The sequence below is a fragment of the Tinamus guttatus genome, unplaced genomic scaffold (assembly GCF_059628265.1).
Source record: "Tinamus guttatus ecotype Peru unplaced genomic scaffold, ASM5962826v1 Tinamus_guttatus_pri_ptg000218l, whole genome shotgun sequence".
NCBI lineage: Eukaryota > Metazoa > Chordata > Aves > Tinamiformes > Tinamidae > Tinamus > Tinamus guttatus.
In genome coordinates this window covers 1,325,242-1,345,744 of record NW_028288752.1, presented here as the reverse complement: position 1 = coordinate 1,345,744, position 20,503 = coordinate 1,325,242, and the positions used below count along the sequence as shown (strand labels likewise).

General features: G+C 44.6%; 1 protein-coding gene across 1 annotated transcript in view; it reads left to right on the top strand.

The window, feature by feature from the left end:
* Positions 1-3,925: 3,925 nt before the first annotated feature.
* The window catches only part of EIF2AK3 (eukaryotic translation initiation factor 2 alpha kinase 3), a 42,502-nt gene continuing 25,924 nt past the window's right edge, over positions 3,926-20,503 (top strand). The window contains exons 1-2 of the mRNA XM_088524964.1: positions 3,926-4,215; positions 10,349-10,478. Of these exons, the coding sequence (XP_088381090.1) occupies positions 3,956-4,215; positions 10,349-10,478 (390 nt within the window). The 5' untranslated portion in view covers positions 3,926-3,955. The remainder of the gene's footprint in view (positions 4,216-10,348; positions 10,479-20,503) is intronic.

Genomic DNA, 20,503 nt, shown 5'->3' with positions numbered 1-20,503 from the left:
AGAGTTTTTACTCACATGTATGTGAGTTAACAAGCACTAAGGTTAAGTACAACCTCAGAAACCTGTGTGCAGTCTCACAGCAGCTATGGGCAGCTATGCCTTGGAGCCTATCTGTTGTGGTGTGCACGCCCAGAGGAACGCAAACATTTCCACTTGCAGATAATGCCGTTCTCTGATAGCATTTTCTCCAGAATCTACAGTTTCAGTGAAGGCAGGAAAATCTTCCGCAGAATATTTCATTTATGGTGTGCTGGGAATTGCACACAAGGAGGGCACCAGGCTTTTAGGAGTGAATTTTCCTCAGGTTTTGGGGTCAGCGGGCTCTACTCACGAGTGGCTCCAAGTCCTTTGGTACAAGGCTGTTTTTGCCCCATGCCACAGCCCCGCTGGGAGCGAACGCGGCTTCAGCGCAGAGGGAGACGTTTGAACCTTCTCTGTTTGAAGAGGCATTTTCCTTGTCAAACAGGGTGAGAACAGCTAGAATTGAACTCTAACAAAATGCCACCCTGGTGAGGAGGGTTGCTTGGACCACAAGCCTTGTCGGGGTGGCTGTGTGACCCTGGGTGCTCAGTTCTGCACCGAAGGCTGAAATTACATGTTAAGAAATTACCCAGTAGCTGAGATAACAGCTCAGTGCTGTCAAAAACAGACAATCCTCTTCCGTACTCTCTTCCTCTGAGCCTGTGCTGAGCTGCTTCGCCTCGGTTCATGGGCAAAGAGAGCGGCTCCTTCTTCCGAGCTGAACGAGTTGAACTGGCTCGGACAAACTTTACACACCCTCTGAAGGGGAGTTGCATATCTGGCCTAAGCTGCTCTTGTCCAAAGCAACAAATCCACCAAAAAGGGTATTCTCACACGCTGGTCCATCCTCTGCCAAATTTTCCATCATGTGTTGGTGGGGGAAGGATTTTTCTGAAAGGTAAAACAACCCAAAAAATGAAGGTCAAGACTCCTGGCCTTGTGCAAGTCTGAAGAAGGTGGCAGTTGGCAGTGGGAAGGCTGTAGGACATCAGGCTTAGCCCATCTTAAAACTGTTGTGACAGCTCACGCTAACCTGAGTTAGTCCCTGGCTGTCAGATCTGTTTATCCGACATCCCTCTCGTTTTTGGCAATGGCACAAAACGGCTAAAATTCAACAAGGCCCAAGGAGGTAAAACTTCATCAACACAGCAGGGAAAGTAAGTGGAAGGGAGAGTGTTTGAAAGCACTTCTGACTCATTTTTCCAGATTAACGCTATTTCCAGCAGTAACGCTCCAAGCCCGTTTTCTAATCATGCCTCAGGAAATACATTCTTGCTATCTCTTTTTTTATCCTGCAAACTGCAGCTCGACAACATTTCGGTGGATAACACCTGCTTGGCTTCTTGTCTCTGCTGGGATCCTGACGGAAGTGCTTGGTTTTCAATTGGGGCCAAACTCTTCTTGGTGGCGGCCAGTGGCAGGACAAGGGGTAATGGGTACAAACTGGAACACAGGAAGTTCCATCTCCACGTGAGGAAGAACTTGTTCACTGTGAGAGTGACAGAGCCCTGGAACAGGCTGCCCAGAGAGGCTGTGGAGTCTCCTTCTCTGGAGATCTTCCAAACCCGCCTGGATGCCACCTTGTGCCACGTGCTCTGGGTGTCCCTGCTGGAACAGGAGGGTTGGACTAGATGATCTCTAGAGGTCCCTTCCAACCTCAACCGTTCTGTGATTCTGTTTCATTCTGCCAAAGAAAAGAAAAGAAATGAGGGGTGCTGGTAAATCGCTTCCCATGTGCACAGCTTTTTGGCAGCCTGAATTTTCATCCTGCAAGGCCTTTCGATGGCTTTTGGATAGGGCAGCCACAAGGTGGCACGATGGGCTCTCGCTGCGGTGCCTCGCTCTGCTGGAGCAGGTTCTTCCAGATGAGCTGGCCGCGCATACACTGAGTTTCGTTTTGCAAGGCATCTTGCAAGCGCTGGCTTTGATTTCCTGCTAAATGGCTGGTCGGATTTTAAGTTATTGTCATATGACCAAAATAGATCCCTTGTGTCAGTCAGTATGAACAGAATGGAGCATGTGAGTCATGCTCTGCAAAGTGCAGGAAGTTTGGAGTTGTTGGCGCCAGTTTTTTAATACAGAGAGGAAATCATACAGTGCTCAGTGTATGGACTTGTGAGCAATATCATCCATGTCTTAAAGAACAGAGTTTCCAAAACGAAAAGTGGCAGTGATCGTTAATACTTAGGCTGCAGAGCTGAGGAACAGGAATCAGGAGCAACTTTGAAGAATATATGGGCTCTCCTGAAAGCTGCCCACAGCCACCGAAAAAGAAAAGGCAGCATTTGCCAGACTGCTGCTCTGGGGAAGGGGAGTGGGAGGAAGAACAAGAAAAAGAGTTAACCTTCATGAGTGTGGTAAGAACGCTTTCACAAGGCATTTTGTGTTTTAAGTAGCATGTGTTTTAAGCAGTCATGAAACAGGACAGATGTGGAAGTACTGCTCTGCTTGTGGGGTATCCAGATACCCTAAAGCTTGCTGTGGTTGTTGAGTTACGTGCCCCTAAGCCCCTCAAACAAGCAGCAGTTCCTGCAAAAAGCACCGCACAGGGCTAGATTTGCTGCACCATCTCCATAAAAGAGAGTTCAAACTGTAAATGTATTGGAGCTACCCTTCGACATGCCTGTTCGCAGCGGTGCTACGCAAAGAATATTAATTTAATTGGGAACAGGTGCAAGGGAGGGCTCGTGAGACGAGGGGGAGCCGAGAGCCAAAAGCGCAAGGAAGGAATAAGAGTCCTTGGCTTCGTTTGCTTGCGAAGCAGAAGGGCTGTGATCACCGCTCATAAACACATGACGGGGCAAGCACTCGAGAGACAGAGGAGCTATCTAAATAAAGCAAATATTAGCACCAGACCATATGGATATAATAAAAAAAATGTCAGTTAAGTTACTAAAAATGACAACTTTCTAACACGAGCCGCTTGGCATGCGGCACGAGGTAAAACTCTTGTGGACTTCGCTGTTAATGAATGAATCCAAGAGAAATCCCGGGCCTGCGAGTCACGGGCTGCCTGGGGACTGGTGTTTGTGACCCAGCTTTGCCTACACCTGGAGCTGCCTTTTTATTATTATTTTTATTTTCTGCTGTTGTTTTTGTGAGGTTTTTCTTCCAGCTCATCAAATAGAGTGTAAACAGGAGGAAAGAAGTGCAGATGGGAGTCTACAAATGACAATTCAAAGCTCTTCGAGAACAGCTCACGGAGGGGTCAGAGAGCCGCGTTTCCAAAAACCCCAAAACACTTTGGCTAGTGCTATTTTAATGGCTACTTTTAATGGCATGACGGGCACTCGCGGCCCCTCATGGCGGCGGCGCCGGCCCCGCGGGGCCCTCCCCGCCCGGCGCGTCCATTCCGCGCGGCAGGGGCGCCCCGAGCCCCCCCCCCCCGGGCGCGCGCCCTTGGTACGCGCCGCTGCGCCCGCCCCTCCCGACACGGAGAAACGGCCACGTCTCCAGCGCGGCGGAGGGGCGGCCGCTCGGGGGCGGGGCCGTGCGGCGCGCGCGCCAGTCAGCGGCACGTGTGGGGCGCCCGCTCCGCCAATCCGCGAGCGCCTCGGTGAATCATGCGATCCTGATTGGCCGCTGCGGCCGCGGTGGGGAAGCGGCGTGGCTCCCATTGGGCCGGCCGCTCTGTTGACAAACACCGTCGCCGCGCTCTGCCCCGCCCCGCCCGCGGCCGCGCCAATCAGGCGCAGGCAGCGGCCGTAGCGACGTACCGGTCGCCCAATGGGCTGCCGGGGTCGACCGGGGGAGGCGGGCGCCGGTACGTGGCGGCGCGCGGGGCGGGGCTCGGCAGCGGGGTGGGTGGCGGCGCGCAGCGGGCGCCCATTCTGTGGCGGCGGCGTCCGTTAACGTTGATGTTCTAACGGCTGTCGGCGGCCGTTGGCGTTCATGCCCTAACGGCCGGCGGCGGCGGGCGAGGCGGGGCCCCTCCATGCGGGGGCCGCGCGGCCGCAGCGCTCTGGCCGCCTTCACGGTGCTCGTGCTGCTGGGGGCGGCGGCGGGCGGCCCGGAACCGCCGCCACCGCCGCCTGTGCGCGGCGATGCCGAGGCCGCCTTCGGGCTGGGGGCGGCCGCCGCCCCCGCCGCGCTCCCCTCTGACGTGACAGTTGAGGACGACGAGGCCGGCGTGGCCGCCGCGGCACCTGGCGAGCAGGAGGCGGAGGAGAGCGGCGAGGCCCGGAGCGGCGGCAGGTAGGCGGGAGGGAGCTGGGGCTCTTGGGCTTGCGGGGGCAGCTGGTCAGTGCGTGGGGTGGGGGTCAGTGTGGGGGGGGTGCACAGGGTGGAGGTCCGTGTGTAGGATGGGGGTCCGTGTATGGGGGTCTGTGCATAGGGTGGGGGTCCGTGCGTAGGATGGATGTCAGCGTGTGAGGGTGCATAGGGTGCCGGTCAATGCATAGGGGTGGATGGAGTGGGGGTCAGTGCCTGCTATGGGACGAGGAGGGGGGTCAGTGGAGTTAGGATCGGTGTCAGTGGATGCTGGGATGGGGATAGTGCCAAGCGGGATCAACACGTGGGGACGCTGGGCAGGGGGTCAGCACAAGGTCTCTGTGCAGCGGGAAGGAGCTGCCTGGCATTGGGGATGTGGTGCGAAGGGATATCGGGGAGCCCCGCAGCAGTGGGTGCAGGGGGCCTGCAGCGGGGGGTGCGAGTGGGGATGGCCTGGAGGAGGGACACGGGAGAGGTGAACTGGGCTGGTGAAGAGCCGTGTGCTGGGAAGGGGGTCATGACAAAAGAGAGGAGTGGGGCTGCTGTGACCTAGTGTGCAGGGACAGCCAGAAAGTTCACAGGATCTGCAGGATCCTTCAGGACCTGGCTGTCACGGTGGGGGTTCCCTGGTAAAGAGGGAGAAAGGATGTCTTGATTCTTGCTGTGCTACTAAGTTGCTAGATGTCACTGTGCTGGGCATCTGGCCTGACTGGCTGCTACCGTGATAATATTGAGCCCAGTTCCTTCTGTGACTCGTCCCTGAGGGACAGCGCTGTGCTAGCCGCAAGGAAATTCGAAAGTCAAGGCACGGTCCTTGGGGTCTGTCCTCTAAATTCCTTCCAGTGCTCGCACCTCCGGGGTGTTCAGTGTGATGTATTCCTTTTTGTCATCCCTTTTCTTTTAAGAAAAGATAATTCTCCTGTTTGCTTAATTGCCTATTAAACACGTACCAGTGTGCACTTGAAGGGAAGGAAAGCACATGACAAACTGCCAAACAAGTTTCAGAATACAACAAAGAGAAATAAAATACTTGATAAGTGCGTGTGGCACAGAGCTGCTGGGAAAGGAGGAATCTAATGAATGACTCAAATGCAGAAATGTTACTGAGCTGTTTCCAGGCTGTTTCTGAATTGGCTGAGAAGCGATGAGGTGATAAGCCACAGCTAGAGCTTAAAGGAGGAGAGGCATGACTACATGCTCTATTTGAGAGTGTGTGCTAAAAATGAAAAGCCTGAGCACTTGTTTAGAGGAAGAGACCGACTGACAGCTCTGCATCCTGTTTTCTTTAAGGAAAATATAGTCACTTATTAACAACAGTCATGCTCTTGTGTATTGGGTCATCAAAAGCCTAGCTAGCTTACTGCAGTTCTACTATACTGGTTGTGGGGAAGAGAGTTGCATCCAATTTTACTAAGATCTTCTTTTATTTACCCTTGAAAAAATATTTAAATGCATGTATTCTGTGTGGTTACTAGTTAAGTAAAAGCACTGAGGATGTTCAATCTAAGAATTTAAAGCCTCAGAGTAAATGTAGCTGTTCTCTAATTGAGTAGTACGTTGGAATAGATTTGCTGTCATGAAATGAAAACACAATTGCTGTATGGTTGTAGTATTCTCCTTAATTCTTTATTTTTTTAACCTCAGTATCTGTGAGCTGTATGCTCACCTCAGCAAATTGTTCTTCAGCAATAAAATATCCGTTCAGTGTAACAGTATGTCATTGTAATCTGAAAAACTCTGTTGCTCTGTCGGCAAATGAAAGTAATTGTCTGGTTGTTGAGAATAATTTATTTGCTAGAAGAAAATAAATGTGATGGTTAGTGAATTACTGTGCTTGTTACACACAAGCATGAGGGTTTTGAAATTAGAGTGTCTGTTTAGAGTAAAGCTTGACAAATAGTCCCATTACAGTACTGGAACTTTAATGCCCCAAACAGCTTCAGTCCAGTATTAGGATCTTTTCTTTTTCCTGAAGCAGGATAGAGGGAAATGTTGTACATAAATGATGATGTTAATATCTTCTTTGTTTTGTTAATGAGAACAACTCCTTTGAATAGATGTAAATATTTTTCTGAGTTAAAGAGCCTAGACAAGCTCAGTAAGTTTTCCTCCTCCATCCTCTTCACATCTTCTCTTAGATGGATTTTTCCTTTGCAATCTTAGCTGTTTTCTTCTGATTGTAGGTAATCAAATACTTTAACTTCTGTAAAGTAGAGCAGGGCTGTGCTTGAGCCCTCTCATGTGGAGGAGTTTGCTGTGTTCATAACAGGATATAGACAGTGTCTTTAGGTCACCTTTTATAAATGTATGTGAAAGTCTCCAGATGATCTTTTTTTCTATAATTTAAAGAGAGAAAGTTGTAATTGCGCTGCAATAGCAAGCTCATGTCTGAAAGCGAAAGAGGACAGGAAATGGTAAAAAGCAGCATTTTCACTTAACTGTAGAGATTATTTATAGTTGCTGAGTGGAAAAAAATGGTATTTCTGGATGCTTTTTCATACTAAGCGCAAATAAAATCTGACTACATAGTGTTAACATGGCCTCTGTCTGGTGCTGCTATTAAAAATATGTCTGTGTGCACTACCTGATACTGATCCTGTCCTTTAGTCCTCCTATTGGCCATCTGTGAGGACCCAGGAGAGATCACGGTCTCCACCATTTGCTCTATAATATGTTCTGGAGCTCTAGCTTGTGATAAAGGGGTTTGATTGTCTTAAGATTTCCGTTTTCAGCTTTCTGATTGACACCTCTTGTCCGTAAGCTTGGAGTTCAAGTAACTGCATGATTTGGAGTTGAGTGGTTTGTTCATTTTACGCATATATTCGTGTATGTGTATTTCTATTCTGGTCCAGGCTTGTAGGGACAATTGCCAGAATTCCAGTTCTAGATCTGTGCTTAGTTTTGTTTTGTTTTGTTTTTGCTTTCCCTAGTAGTATGTGATTTGATTCACTCCCTAGTACAGTCTGTGACTTATTTGCATTGCGTGTCAACAAAAGCTGTGCAAAGAGATGGCTAAAACACTCTTTATTCTTGAATAACTTTTCACATCGTTGACCATATTCCACTGGTGAGTGTTTTGGCAAAAGAATTTGGCATCATTTGCCACAGTAAACTGTTGTGATAGCCATCCAGGAAGACAAAAAGCAAGACACCTCCTCATTTCTAAGTTCTCTTGAATTAAATAGTTTCTTGGAATAGCATTAACTTAAATGGCTTTTATCATAATGTACTAATCTAGTTCTTCAAATTACAGCTCAGTTAGACTACCTGAAAGATGGAGAAATCTTTTTCTTATCAGCACTCTGTATTCTCGGCTTCAAATTTTCAAGTAGTGGAATTTCTCAGGAAAAGGAGGGAAGCTGAAAAAAGGAAAACTTCATGGTGAGAACTACCAAGGCTCCCAGCATATGTGCAGACATCCTGAACTGATTGAGTGCAAACAACAGGACTTCAACCTGTTTGGAGTTGGTCAGAGATGGGGGTACTAGGCATTAAGATTGCAATTTATAGAAAAATAAATAATTAGAGACAGTAACGGTGGGTTTTAGTACACAAATTAGGATTCTTTTTAGCAGTTAGTCTTTGACATGCAGGAATGTGGTTTGAGAGCAAGCTGAAGATGGGATGAGAAACCTGCCACATGGCATCGTAGTTTAAAACAAATCACTCATTTTAAAAACCCTGAAAGAAACCAGTGGTTTTCTTGCTCCTGCTTCCAGTTCTGCATGTAGCTCAGTGCCAGGTTAGAGCGATGGACAGAGCTGGGCCCGTTCCGGGTCTCGGGATGTTTGCTCAGGAGGTGGAGAACGTGAAACAAAGTCCATTTTACGGCTGGTGGCGGGGCGGGGGGTAACAAGAATGTCACTGCACCCAAGGGAGGGGAGGGGTTTGGGGGCGCTTAACCGCTTTAGATGTGCGTCCTGGTGCTCCCCACAGGTAGTAGCAAGAAGTCTTTGTTCAGGTCGAGATTTGTGCCTGGTGAGGAAAGATAGTACAGAAAGGTACAACACAGAATAAAGCGTTTCTTATAGAGGGATGAGACAGGTGGGAAGAGCTAGATTAAAGGAAACACTGGGACTAGATAGGGAGGGAGTGTTTTACAGTGTGATGTGTAGCGTTTTTCATCTCCGCAGTGTTATTGCCAAGATTCTTTCCATTCTGGCAATGTTTCTAGCTTCTATCTTTTTTTTTTTTTTTTTTTTCATTTTTCCCTCAAATCCTAGTTGTCAGCCGAATCAAGATAAAATTTCAATAGATCTTCTTAGAATAATACTTTCGTGCAATACGAGAGTATTTCAAATAAGTTGTTTTACAATAATATGCAAACAGGTTCTGTTAAACGTGTGTCCAAGGCCTTTGGTGTGCGCCTTGTTTACAGTGCTCAGAGATACGGTCTCCTTCAATCTAGTTTATTATTAACCTGCTCTTGGTTTCTGTGCAGTTGCAATAATTATATGTACTCGACTATAAAACTTGTGTGTTCTCCTGTTCAAATATTTGCACAATTGGTACTTTCCTAACAGTTTCTTAAATGAAGAAGTTTAAGTTTTATGGAGGAATGTGATGTTTGGCTGCCCTCAGGAATAGGGGCTGCTGCAGTATTTGTGACTCAGCTTAAAGATGTGTTCAGTTTTCCATAATTCATTAGAAGGTTAGTGCAATATAGTATAAGGTTTTATAAAAATGCATGTAAAACTGCACTGTTTCACATGGCTTTTGTTATGGGTGATGTAATAGGCCACTGTCCTTGAGCATATTTTTAAGATCACGCTTTTTATTTTCCTCCTTAAAGGAAAACAAATGCCCTCATCAGTTCCTGCCTAACCATCAGCTTACCGCATTGGTAGTTTTGGATAAGCTAATTTATTTGGCTTCAGTTTTGCATAATTTTGTGACTCTTACTGGTTGGATGGTAATTCGTGTACGTATCTGTGTGTGCAGTAGCCTTTTAAACCCCCCTCCTGCCTCCTCCTCTAGACCAGAAAAAAGTTAATTTGCTGAGCAGGCTTATTTACACAGTTCTCTTGTCTCATTGAAATGTGTCTATACAGGGTCCTTCTGGGTCACTAAACCAGCCTCTCGCAGCACAAGCAGCTTGTAAAGGGATCCAGGGTGGCCCTCGCCGCCCTTCGAATGGTGCCTTGCTGCGAGCCAGGGCTGCCCGCAGGTCCCAGCCATTTCAGGTCAGGGAAAATGAGGTTTGCCCTGGAAAAAAGACCATTGAAGATGTCAGCATCTCATCTCTGGCCACTACCTGTGTGTTGTTTTTTTTTAGTTTGTTTTATTTTTATGCTTGAGTTCTAGCCCAGTCAGAAATACTCATTTCAGTTGTGTAAGAAATTTTGTATGTCTATTTTTCGTGGATAATATATATATATATATATATATAGGATAAGTTTCAGGCTGTGGAGAAATCAACAGCTAGTCTGCTATAATCACGGATATATAAAAATATATATATAGCCAGATAGGCTACTTACACTTTAAGTGGCATAAGAGAATTTGCTTTATTGTCCACAGGCATTTGGAAGTTATTTTCTGTGTGGTGTTCTGTGTCTGTCTTGAGAGAGGCTCAATTTATTATAGGATGTTGTTAAATCTCCTCCATGGTTTCCGTGCTTTAGCTACAGATGCCGAGAATTTACTTGGTTACAACTTAGCATTTCTTACACGCTGATTTGCTGGGTTAATTGTTGTTGGAGGGTTTTGTTTTTAAAAGAAGTCACATTAAAGATCCCTGGACAAGGAGCTAGAGAAAATAGTATTTATACTTTTCACAGAAATATCTAAAGAGAGGAAGGTCTCATTCAGCTGTACCCCCTACATTTAGGAGTAAAAAGTCAGATACCCTCTATGCAATTGAACCAGAACAAGAGTGTTATGGTTTGTAGAATGTTTGACATACAGCCACACACTTAATTTTTTCTACTCTTTTTTTTTTCTTTTTATTTATTTATTTTTTGTCTAAGTAGAGCTGCCAAGTGCTGTTTTGCAGAATATATTGACTTAAGTTTATTTAAAAGAATATAGGTTCAGAGGATAGCTAATAGTGTGTATTTTCAGAAGAGAGAAAACTACAGGTTGCTCTTTTGACTAAGGAATGTGTCTTGACTTTCAGGTCTTTAGTAATTATTAGCACTTTGGATGGACGAATTGCTGCACTGGATCCAGAAAATAGTGGGAGAAAACAGTGGGATCTGGATGTGGGATCTGGTTCTCTTGTGTCATCCAGCCTCAGCAAACCAGAGGTAAGACTTAATCTCTTTCTTGATGAAATCTTTGACAATAATAGACTTTTCTGTAATAACCAGAGTGCTCTCTCATCCACCATGATAAATGCCAAATAATACAGCAAACTTAGTGTGGCCAGAGTTTTGTGGCACTCTCAAACTTGTCAGAAGTGTTTACATCATTTTGCCATTCCAAACTAGCGTGTGTCACCATTATAGTTGAGATTGATCTTTGTGACAACTATCAAGCTGGATGATGTAACCGAGATGGGGGGTTGTGTGCAATTACTGATTGGAAACGAGTTCCTTGTGCTTTGAAGCAACCTAAAGATCTGCTTTGTGTTACTAAGGGGTTTTGGCAAGTACTGCCACCTCTCATGGCCCTTCCTTTCTTCCTTTCCCCTTCGAGAGAAGCAAAAGGCCTTGTGACTTTAAAAAAAACAATCTTTTGTTCATTTATTATACTAGATAAGCAGGCTGCCTATGAAATAGTGTTATGTTAGCAACAAAGGAGAGCACTGAAGGTCACCCTGAAATACTGAGTGAAAAAAGGGTTGCATCATTTCTGGCTGATGAGCTGCAAAAAGGAGACCTAAAGAGTTAAATGTCTTTTGAGGGGATATTTCAGCCATCAGTTTGGAGGGAAAAAAAAAAAGAAAAAGAAAAAAAAAACACCTTAGGCTAGAAAACAGAAATAAGCTGCTTTGCTTTTCTTCTCTCATGAAAGAAGCAAACCAAGAGTCATTCCCTCCTAGAACTAGGAGAGAATGTACCAACTTGGAGGTAGTTTGTGGTGCCAACCTTTGTTGTTGTGGATGACTGGACTTGAGGACCAATCTTGTGTTTCCTGGATTCAGGTTAGTGCTTTGGGATCAGAGAAGGAGAGTTGAATTCGGGATGTTGACACTGAGCATCTTGTGTGTGGTTACTGACTAATTTACATCACCTGCTTTCAGCATAAAGAAGTCTAATGAAAGGTTTTCTTGGTGCTGTAGTGTGTGAATGGTAGTAATAAGTATATGATTGATAATAAAAATAAAGGGAATGTCAGCCTGTGCTTGTTTCTTGGAGAATTTCATCTCAGGTTGCAACTTTCTGAGGCTTGTTCTTTTAAGACGGGATATTTTGGGATTTAACCAAAAAAAAAAAAAAAACTGGGAGAGAAGAACTTTTATAAAAATGTTTTCTACAGCAGAAGTGAAAAGAACATGAAAACTGTAAAGGGCAAAGTGTCCGTTATATTTGTGGATGATCAAAGCTAATTTTCCGTACTAGAAACTCAAAATATTGGTCTGCAATCTGTTGTGCAGGATAGCTTTTCAGGACCACAGTGAAAATCGAACAACTGTTTATATTTGCTGTACACATACTAAGTTTTCAGTTCAGATTTCAAATGATTGCATCTCTTAAACTGTGGGCAAAGGCAGTGATGGATTTTGCTGAAAATGCTTAGGTTTTAACAGTTATGATGCAGAATGTCCAAAATTAGTTCTCTTCTACATAGAGAACTTCATTCTGTTCTTTCAGAAGCCTTTTAGCTTATGAATATAGGTTTTTTTGGTGACTTACTTTCAGGTAAATAAATGCTGTTAGGGTAAGAAAAAATAGGAATGATGAATGCTCCAGGTATGCTACACTAAAATGTTTAAGCTTGCTACATGTTTTAAAACCTAATCTGTTACCAGACTGAACTGGAAGACTTCTTACAATTGATGAAGAGACTGTTTGAGTGAATACTTCTCTCTACGGGTGCTGTGAACAATTGTCAGTTTTGTTCTGGGTCAAAATCTCAGATTCATTAAAGCATCAGAGTCTGTCCCTTCCCTGCTCTGCACTGTATTCTCTCTGATAAGTTCAGTTTTATTCTCAAACTAATCATTGAGGCTTTTTCTTCACCTTTCAGCCTTTTTGAAACAGTGATGCTCTCTGGGCTTGCAGCCACAAACTATTTTGTGTTTGAAGCAGTATGATTAGGTAAGGTGTAAATGTAGAACTTCCTCCAGGAAACAGCAGGTGAGAAACTCCTCTCGTGTTATCCTTGTAGTGTTAGAGATTTGTGTCCTTGCAGAATGAGGAACTTGTAAACCTGTTTTTCTTCTGTTTTTGCGCTCTTGGGTGACAGTGCAATGAGCTCTAGTTCCAGGTCCTGGTGTAAAAGTATCAAATTATTTTTTAAATGCCTTTTAAGAATAGACATTAAGGCTTTAAACATACAGTGTTTAAAAGAACTGTAGTTACTTCCTAAATTTAGCTTCACCTCTGCCTAGCTGTAAAATGTCAGCTAGGCTGTCTTGAGCTCATGTGTTAATTAGGAAAGTGAGGTAGTAAAATTTCAAATGTTCCAGCAGCTCTGTCAAACACTTCAGATCTTGAAACTACTGCTGAAGACACTGACAAGTGAGATGTTCATCATTTGTCATATGAACAGATCAATTAAAATAGAAAGTGTGTTAAACTGCTAATTGTTTATCTGGGTAACTGAGATGATAAAATTCACTCTTTGGCTCTGAGCTCCAGCCTCTATAGTCATGGTCAGGATGCTGGTGCTTAAAAACTTGTACTCTGTGTTTCAGCCTTGTGCATCAGAACTTTGGTTTCACCTCTACTATGTGTTTAAAAAAATTCCCTTCAAGAAGTTACAACTCCAAAATTCCTCATTAGCAAGCAAAGAGTAAAGTTCAGGGTAAAGTCATTGAATCTCAAATTTTCCAAAAGGGAACTTACTTTTAACAAAACCACTTCCATTTACTCTTTAAAATTTAACTTTGTAATGAATACACCATCTGCACTTAGATGGGAATACATTTGAGGGAATCAGCCTGTGGGAATAATGACTGTTCATCGTGTGGAAGTAAAGGCTGTGTCTGATGTGATAGATGGTAGACAAAAGAAAGCTATATAATAAAATACTGTGTTTCTGTCTGTCTTATGAGACACAAAATGTGGGGTGACCTGTAAATCGAAGTGACTGGTCACTAGAGGATAGCATGAGCGATGGGACGCTGGAGAAGGGTGGTAGATGATGGAGACAGAAAAAGACCCACTACAGGATGGGTAAGCTGTAAGGATGCTGCCGTGAAAAAGCTAGTAGCTGAGGTGGATGAGAAATAGGAAAACAAGGGGCACACCTCATGGTGATGATGTGAGAGTAACAGCTTGAAAATAAGTTTGTGACTGTGACACTAAGAGCTGTCAGGAACAGTGCAGGGAGCTGGGATAGGGTGGCTCAAATCATGATTTCAGTAGTCGGGATAGACACGTCTTGAATCTGCTGGATAAAAGTAACTGCATTTGCTCCCAAATGGGTATTAAAGAGTAATCCCTAAGAATCCCATTTCTTAATTTGGGAGATTTGGGATCACGTGACAAAATGAGTTTGAATCTATGGGGCTGGCAGAGCAGTCACAGTAAACAATTTTTGGAGCTGCAGTGGTATGAAATAGTCGTGGTGTGGTGTTACAGAATCTGTTAATCAACATCCTTATTTTTCTAAAGGTTCTCAATACCTTGAGACTTGTGCTTTGCATTAAATATTGTACTCTTGCCATTTTTTTAGCACTATAGCCACGCAAAATAAACTTTTTCTTTAAATTTAGACATTTATCTGCTTGTGCCTTTTTTTTCCTCCTGTTTAAAAATGGCTGATTTTTGTGAGACAATTTAGGATTAGTATTTTTTTCTTCCAGAGAAATGTGGAAATGCAGAGAAGTTGAACATGTTGAGGCAAGCTGGAAATTAATTGTGCTGTAGACGGACTGGACCACTGGGTATCTTTGGTTTATTCCTGTTTTGCCCTTTGGAGAGGACAGGCTGCTGCTTATAGCAGTACGTAAGTTAGGAAGGGATTTGCAAGTCTGTAAATCTCCATCACAAAAGGATTTAGTATACAGTATAAATTCCTCTTTCTTGCTTTGTGCTGCAAGCATTTTAAAATTCTCAATCCTTTGATATTCCCCAAAAGAAAAGAAACATGAAGCTCTGCTGTGAAACGTCCAGCAACAGCGATAGCCTGCAATGCGGGTGAGGTGCTGACTGCCCAGCACAGCCCTGAAAGGCTGGTTGTGCTTCCAAGAAAGCAGTTTCCATGCCCTGTCAAGGGCAGAGAAGGACCAAAGGACCCATCCTGGGCCGCTTTGTGAACGCAGCAAGAAATTCAGCAACTCCTGTCCTCTGGCCTCTTGCTCCTCAGCGCAGGAGAAATTACAAAGCTGGAGCAGTTTGCAGCAAGACGAGAGGTCAAAACGCCCTCTAGAGATGTGGACTTGTGATTTCTAGTTTTTCTTTAATGTGCACTGCCTGAGGTTAGGGGAGGGTAAGTATTTTAGCTCTCTCTTTGAGAGAGAAATCTTATGACATCAGTTTTGAGGAAAATCATACCCCCCTCCTAGGGCACGCTGCAGAAGTATTCTATTAGTTTTATTAGCCTGAATAAAAATTATGTTCCTGATTAATCCTTTGTATTCTGCTTCAAGATTTCTCTCCTCATCCCCCAAAAAGCATCTGTCTGACTCAGATTAATGTTACCTTTTAATGTAAACATGTGGTGTGGTATACACATCAGCACCAGAAACGGCGTTTTCTGTCTAGCGCGGAGGAGTCTTTGGGCACCATCATGGGCTTCACGTAGGAGCAAATGCTGTGCGGTGGCATCAGGCTTCACATAGAAACTCAGAAGCTGGTTCTCTGATGCTTTAGAGTGTATATGCGTCTGTGTGAAGCATAACTTTACTCCAGAAAATGAAGTATAAAAAATTGAAAATTCCTATTAATGCCATAAAAATTATTTTCCATATGTCGTAATTGACCCCAAACTGTCCTCCTTTCTTGTGGTAAACAGAGTAAATCTGGACCAAGGTTACCAGTCTGAGGAAAATCTGTTTCCTTGCAGATAAAGTGGTATAACTGTTACCTGTTACAGATGTAAACGTGAGTTAGATATAGCTGAATGACCCAGAGATCTGGGGACTGATAACTGCGCTTGCGCGGATGGTTGGAGGTGCGTGGTTTAAAATGGTAAATAAAGACTCCTCTGTACAGGAGATGCTGTGACAGGTTATCCAGGTTATCCACTGCCATCCTGAATCCTGCGCAGGGAGGGGGGAAATGTGATCCTCTGCTGCCTGAGGGCAGGGAGAGATTAGGGTCTTAAATGGTCCTGGAAAAGCACATAATGAACGAGAAGTGAGTGTCCAGAATTGTACTTCAAAGAAAGATAAATTCTAATTACAATTGAAGCAGAGAAGGCTGATTAATGCTATCAGAAGAAACAGAGCCTGTATTTTATGAGAGGAAAACAGATGCGACTGCTCTTTAATTCTGTAGATGTACGGATGTTTCCTGTGGCTCAAGGGGTATTTTTGTTTTTGATTCTGGAGACACACAAGGAATACCTGGCAATACTTGGCAAACTTAGAGATCTGTGGACAGATTTTTCCTGATAAAACTAAGCAAACTATTCGTAGTTCTCCTGAAAATCCAACTTCTACTAGTTTACTGGATAAAAATTAATCAGCTAAGGAGCAATTATTTCAAAATATTTGGATAGCTAGATGTTCTGCTTCAGTAGAAAATCCTGTCAAACTTCTCAAATGTGGACCAGTAAATCTGGGTGAAGGGGATCTGCTGGCAGTCCCTCGAGTTAGGAGTTCATGTGATGCGGTGCAGTGTTTTCTGTTGGGGTGACAAGTAGGGCAATTTCTCTGACTAGTGGTCTTCGGTATTTATCATAACTGCACATCTTCAAAGGCAATCATATCACTTTAATGGCTCCTTCAATTACAAAGAAGAAAAAAGGCTTCCTATAACTGCAGCTTGGTGGCTTTCCTAGTGACACTTAATGCGGTTAGCAGTGATGAAGCTCTGATAACGTGCTGACATGCGTCCTCTTAACTCATACTGTAATAACACTGGGGGGGAGACAACTTCCGTTACCAAGGCACGTGGGAAGCTACATTAGCTAAATATTGTGCCTGAATGATATCAGAGCTCTCAGCACTAATCCTCACAAGTGATACTTTTCTCTGAACAAAGCCAGAAAAGTTTCTAAACCGGAGTCATTCTGGGCTAATGTTTATGGCCAACTTTGCTTGTGGTTGTCAAAATACTGTAGCAAATCTGGGAGAGGATGTTTATCGTCAGCTTGCTGTCTCCAAGCCTCCTCTGTTGTTTAGTTATTTTTATAGTAGCTTGTAATTTAATTGGATATGGTAGACTGCGTGTTTTTATTGGTTGTTGGGCAGTTTTAGTGTGTATAGTTATTAAAATGGATCAGCTTGAGTTAATGCCAGGACAAACACCTCATTCAGAACTGAGGAGAGAGATTTGGATTTCAGCTGCCCGGAACACAACAAAAATGGTTTCTTTTGCCCTAGTGACCTTTTTCAACTTTCAGCACATATTTGATATGCACATGTATGGTATGTATATATGGTATCTATGCACATATATGTGTGCACACACCTCTAAGCATTTCAGGCAGTTTAACAAATCATTCTTCTCGCAGCCCAAATGCTGACATTTCATTTTCGAATTTCTTATGAACTCTGTGCTCTGCCTGCATTAATCTTTGTCAGACTTGCAGTGCCTTTTTTGTGCTCTGTCGTTTAACCTTTCTGCATTTTTAAAAATCCTTGAAGAAGGAGAGACTTTGCTTTTGCCCTGCCCATTCCCCTCCTGCGTTTGGCTCCCTTTTCCTGTGAGTAGCTCTGCGGCTCACAGTGCTTTCCAAGACATGGATACTCTGTGTCCTTAAACTCCCTGTCGTGGCTGTGCTGGGGGAGAAAACCTCAAGGCCTGACAGAGATCAGCATAAATCTTGGACTTCTAAAGAGACAGGGGTTTTGCTCTTGTCTTCTTCCTACCCTCTCTCTTAAGAGAAGCCTCTTGCTTCTCCCTAGAGTAGTTTTGCAAGAGGAGTTCAAGGCGACATAAGTTAAAGCATCAACTTAAAACCCCTTAGTGCTGGTACAATGCCACTTTTGCCATGGTGGCTTATGTTTCTGTTTCTGCAGTAGTGAGGTTAGCAGTAATTTTCATTTTCTTCCCTCATCTTTTTCCATATGTACTGTTATTGTCAAGGAGTTGAGTGATGGGCTCAATAGCTGCAGCTCCCGTTTGTCTGGGGAGGATGCTCTTAAGTTCTGGAAAACTATTGCAGTTTTTTCTTATTAATAAAACTTGCGACATTAAAAAGGGAGGATGGAATAATGTCAAAATAAAGTCTTTCTTAAAGCACTGTGCTGTTTTTATTATTAAGAGGAACAGTTTTTAAAAGTCTGTTACCATGGCAGCAAAGCAGGCTGGCATGTCTGTAGTCAAAACCCCAAGTCTTGTTTGACTATGATTAAAGCAACGGCAGCGTTTTAGTTTGTTAGCCTTCTTCAGAAGGGTTTATTTGATAGCACAGCAAACAGCATTGGGGAGCTTGGTCCTTTTGAAGGTGGGACAGGGTCTGGTTAACTCACTGTGGTTCCCCCATCCATTTCTCTGTGGCTGCTCAAGGAGGGGCAGGGGACAGTGCAAAACTGCTCCTTTTAATGACAAACTCAAGTCAGCCATGATACTGCGCCCTTGACGCTGGTAGTGAGAGTATATTCTGCAGCTACAGTGCTGCTGCTGCTGCTTTTTGTGTCTCTGTTGTCAGGACAGTTTCTGCTTGGTCAGGTTTGAAGCATAGACTCATGACAGTGATATCGGCTGTAGTCATTTAATAAAGTTCTGGGCAAGACATTGCAAGTGACATTTCCAAAAGCAATGTGTGTATATATGCATGCACATATATATATATATACATAAAATATATTGGGGTTTTTTTGGAGGAAAGTGGGGGAGTGTTTGAAGAGTTTGGGACTAAAGAACTTCTCAAATCCCTGTACTCACCCAGGCACAAGGCTAGGGTGCAGTTTCCCTTCAATGCTCTGCAGTATGTGCTTGGTATACATGAAATATTTGCCCACCAAAGCTTGGCTTGGTCCATTCTTCCCTAACAGAGGAAGAATGAAGTAGAAACTATCGGGTAGTAGAGTATGGAAGGTATTGGATGGAGACAAACAGCCTTACTAAGTAGATGCTAACATCAAACAGCTCCTACCACAGCCACTGGCAGAAATGGGGCCAGATTTGCTGACTTGACACATCTCTCGAGCCCTCAACTCTAGGTAAGCTGCACAGCTTGCGGGTAGAAAATGCTATAGCTTTTAGAGGCATGTACCCTCACTACCCCCATGCAAAGCTCTTCACTGTGTTCTACACCTGCTCCAATAATACCCATTCCTTCGGCTTCTCCAATGTGCCAGCCCGGCATCAGCTGTCCTTTACCTCATCAGAGGAGGAGGACTGCATGATCCTGTCCTGATAAACTGCTGTGGCAAAACACTGAATCATCAGAAGTTTAAGCACAACCTTTCTTGTGGTTTTGGCGCTGAAGGTAGTGTCGCCACACTGATGAGGAGCAGGATGTAGTTGGCAACAGGCACATTTACGTATTTTGAAAACAGTTACGGTGCTGAACGAAGCGTATTGGTATTTGCAGAAATGAAGTTCTAGACAAAACAACTATCTCTAGGTGTTTCCTGTTTTGGTTTCCTCATTGCCCTTGAGAATATCTCAGAAGGTTATTGTACCTGGGATTGATGTGAATCATGGGCTGCCCTTTGTCACGTTTTGTCTCCCTTGGCTGGTTAAACAGGACTGTGTCCCATGAAGGATATTGGTTTTTGCATGAGCTTCAGGCAGTGGAATAACTTAACTCTATGGGCTTTCTTTAATATAGTACTGGTGTCTGGTTCTTTGTACTCTCCTTAAAGAAGTGTCAGTGCTGTAGACCTAGCAAGGAATTGATGGGAAGGAAAAAAAACAAAACACATCCTTGAACTGTTTCCCTGCATCCCAGTGTATTTCTGCTTAAATAGGATTTGCCTAAGTTAACAAAGCTACATTGTCATCCATGTATCCTATGCTTCAATTTCTGCACCTAGGTGAAGGGAAAACAGAGGAGTCAGCCATGCTTAAACTGAAGAGGAAGAATAACCTCTCCTGTTAGAGGAGAGTCCTGAGCCAGTGGCTCTGTGCAGGTGCCTCCCGAGAGTCTATCAGAAAGAGCAGTTGATAAATGGGTCCTAGGCAAACCTGACACATGTGGAACAAGTACTGTGGGTTATCTGCTTATCAGTAATGACCAGAATGAGCATCTCAGGCAAGTGAGAGTTCATCACATGAGTCAGATTTGAAATCCACAAGCTTAAGTATCAGAAACAGGTAAGAGACCTAAGACTTCTGCTCCGAGGGGAATATTTTACCCCGGTTTAGTTATTTCCTTGGACTTAGTGGAAAGTCCACCACAGCCGATAGCGACTGTTTTGGCACCGAATTTGTCTCAGCTCCATCTGCACGTGAGCACGCTTGATTTTTGCTTCATGTGCTAACGATCTTTAGTTACGGGAAACGGATATTACTCTCGCCGCTAAAGAGCACATGAAAGCTCGAGCGCGTGAGCTTGTTTTTCCCTCTGTTTACACGTCCCATTTTCCCCCTAAAACAAACCAGCCGCTTCCAGCCCGCCGTGGGATCTCTCGTGGGGTGCCCTCCTTTCCAGCAGAGCGTCTAGACGGCGCATTCGCGGCCGCGCGCGCCGCCTCCTCGCTCCGGAGCCCGGGCATTACCTCACCCGTCGGCCTGGCGACTGCGCGGCTGCCGCCGCCGATAGGGCTGCGCGGAGCCAATGGAGGCCGCGGCTCCCTCCTCGGCGCAGGGCGGGCTGCTGCCTGCTTTTTGCTGCGCTTTTTATTTTTTTATTTTTTTTTCCAAGTGTTACTTCTGAAAGACAAGCCACTTAACAATTATGTGCCATATTGCCGCCCGGCGGAGCTGAACAAATAGCTATTTACATTGACGGATCAGAGGAACGTGCGAGCGCGGCGCGGTAACCTACATTTGCCGTGCCAGGAGATTTGCAGCTGACTGCCGGGTGACTCACTGCTGGGCGAGGATGAGGTAATGCCTTGGAGATACGGGCTGATGTCATTCCTCTACCTGAGCCGCATGCC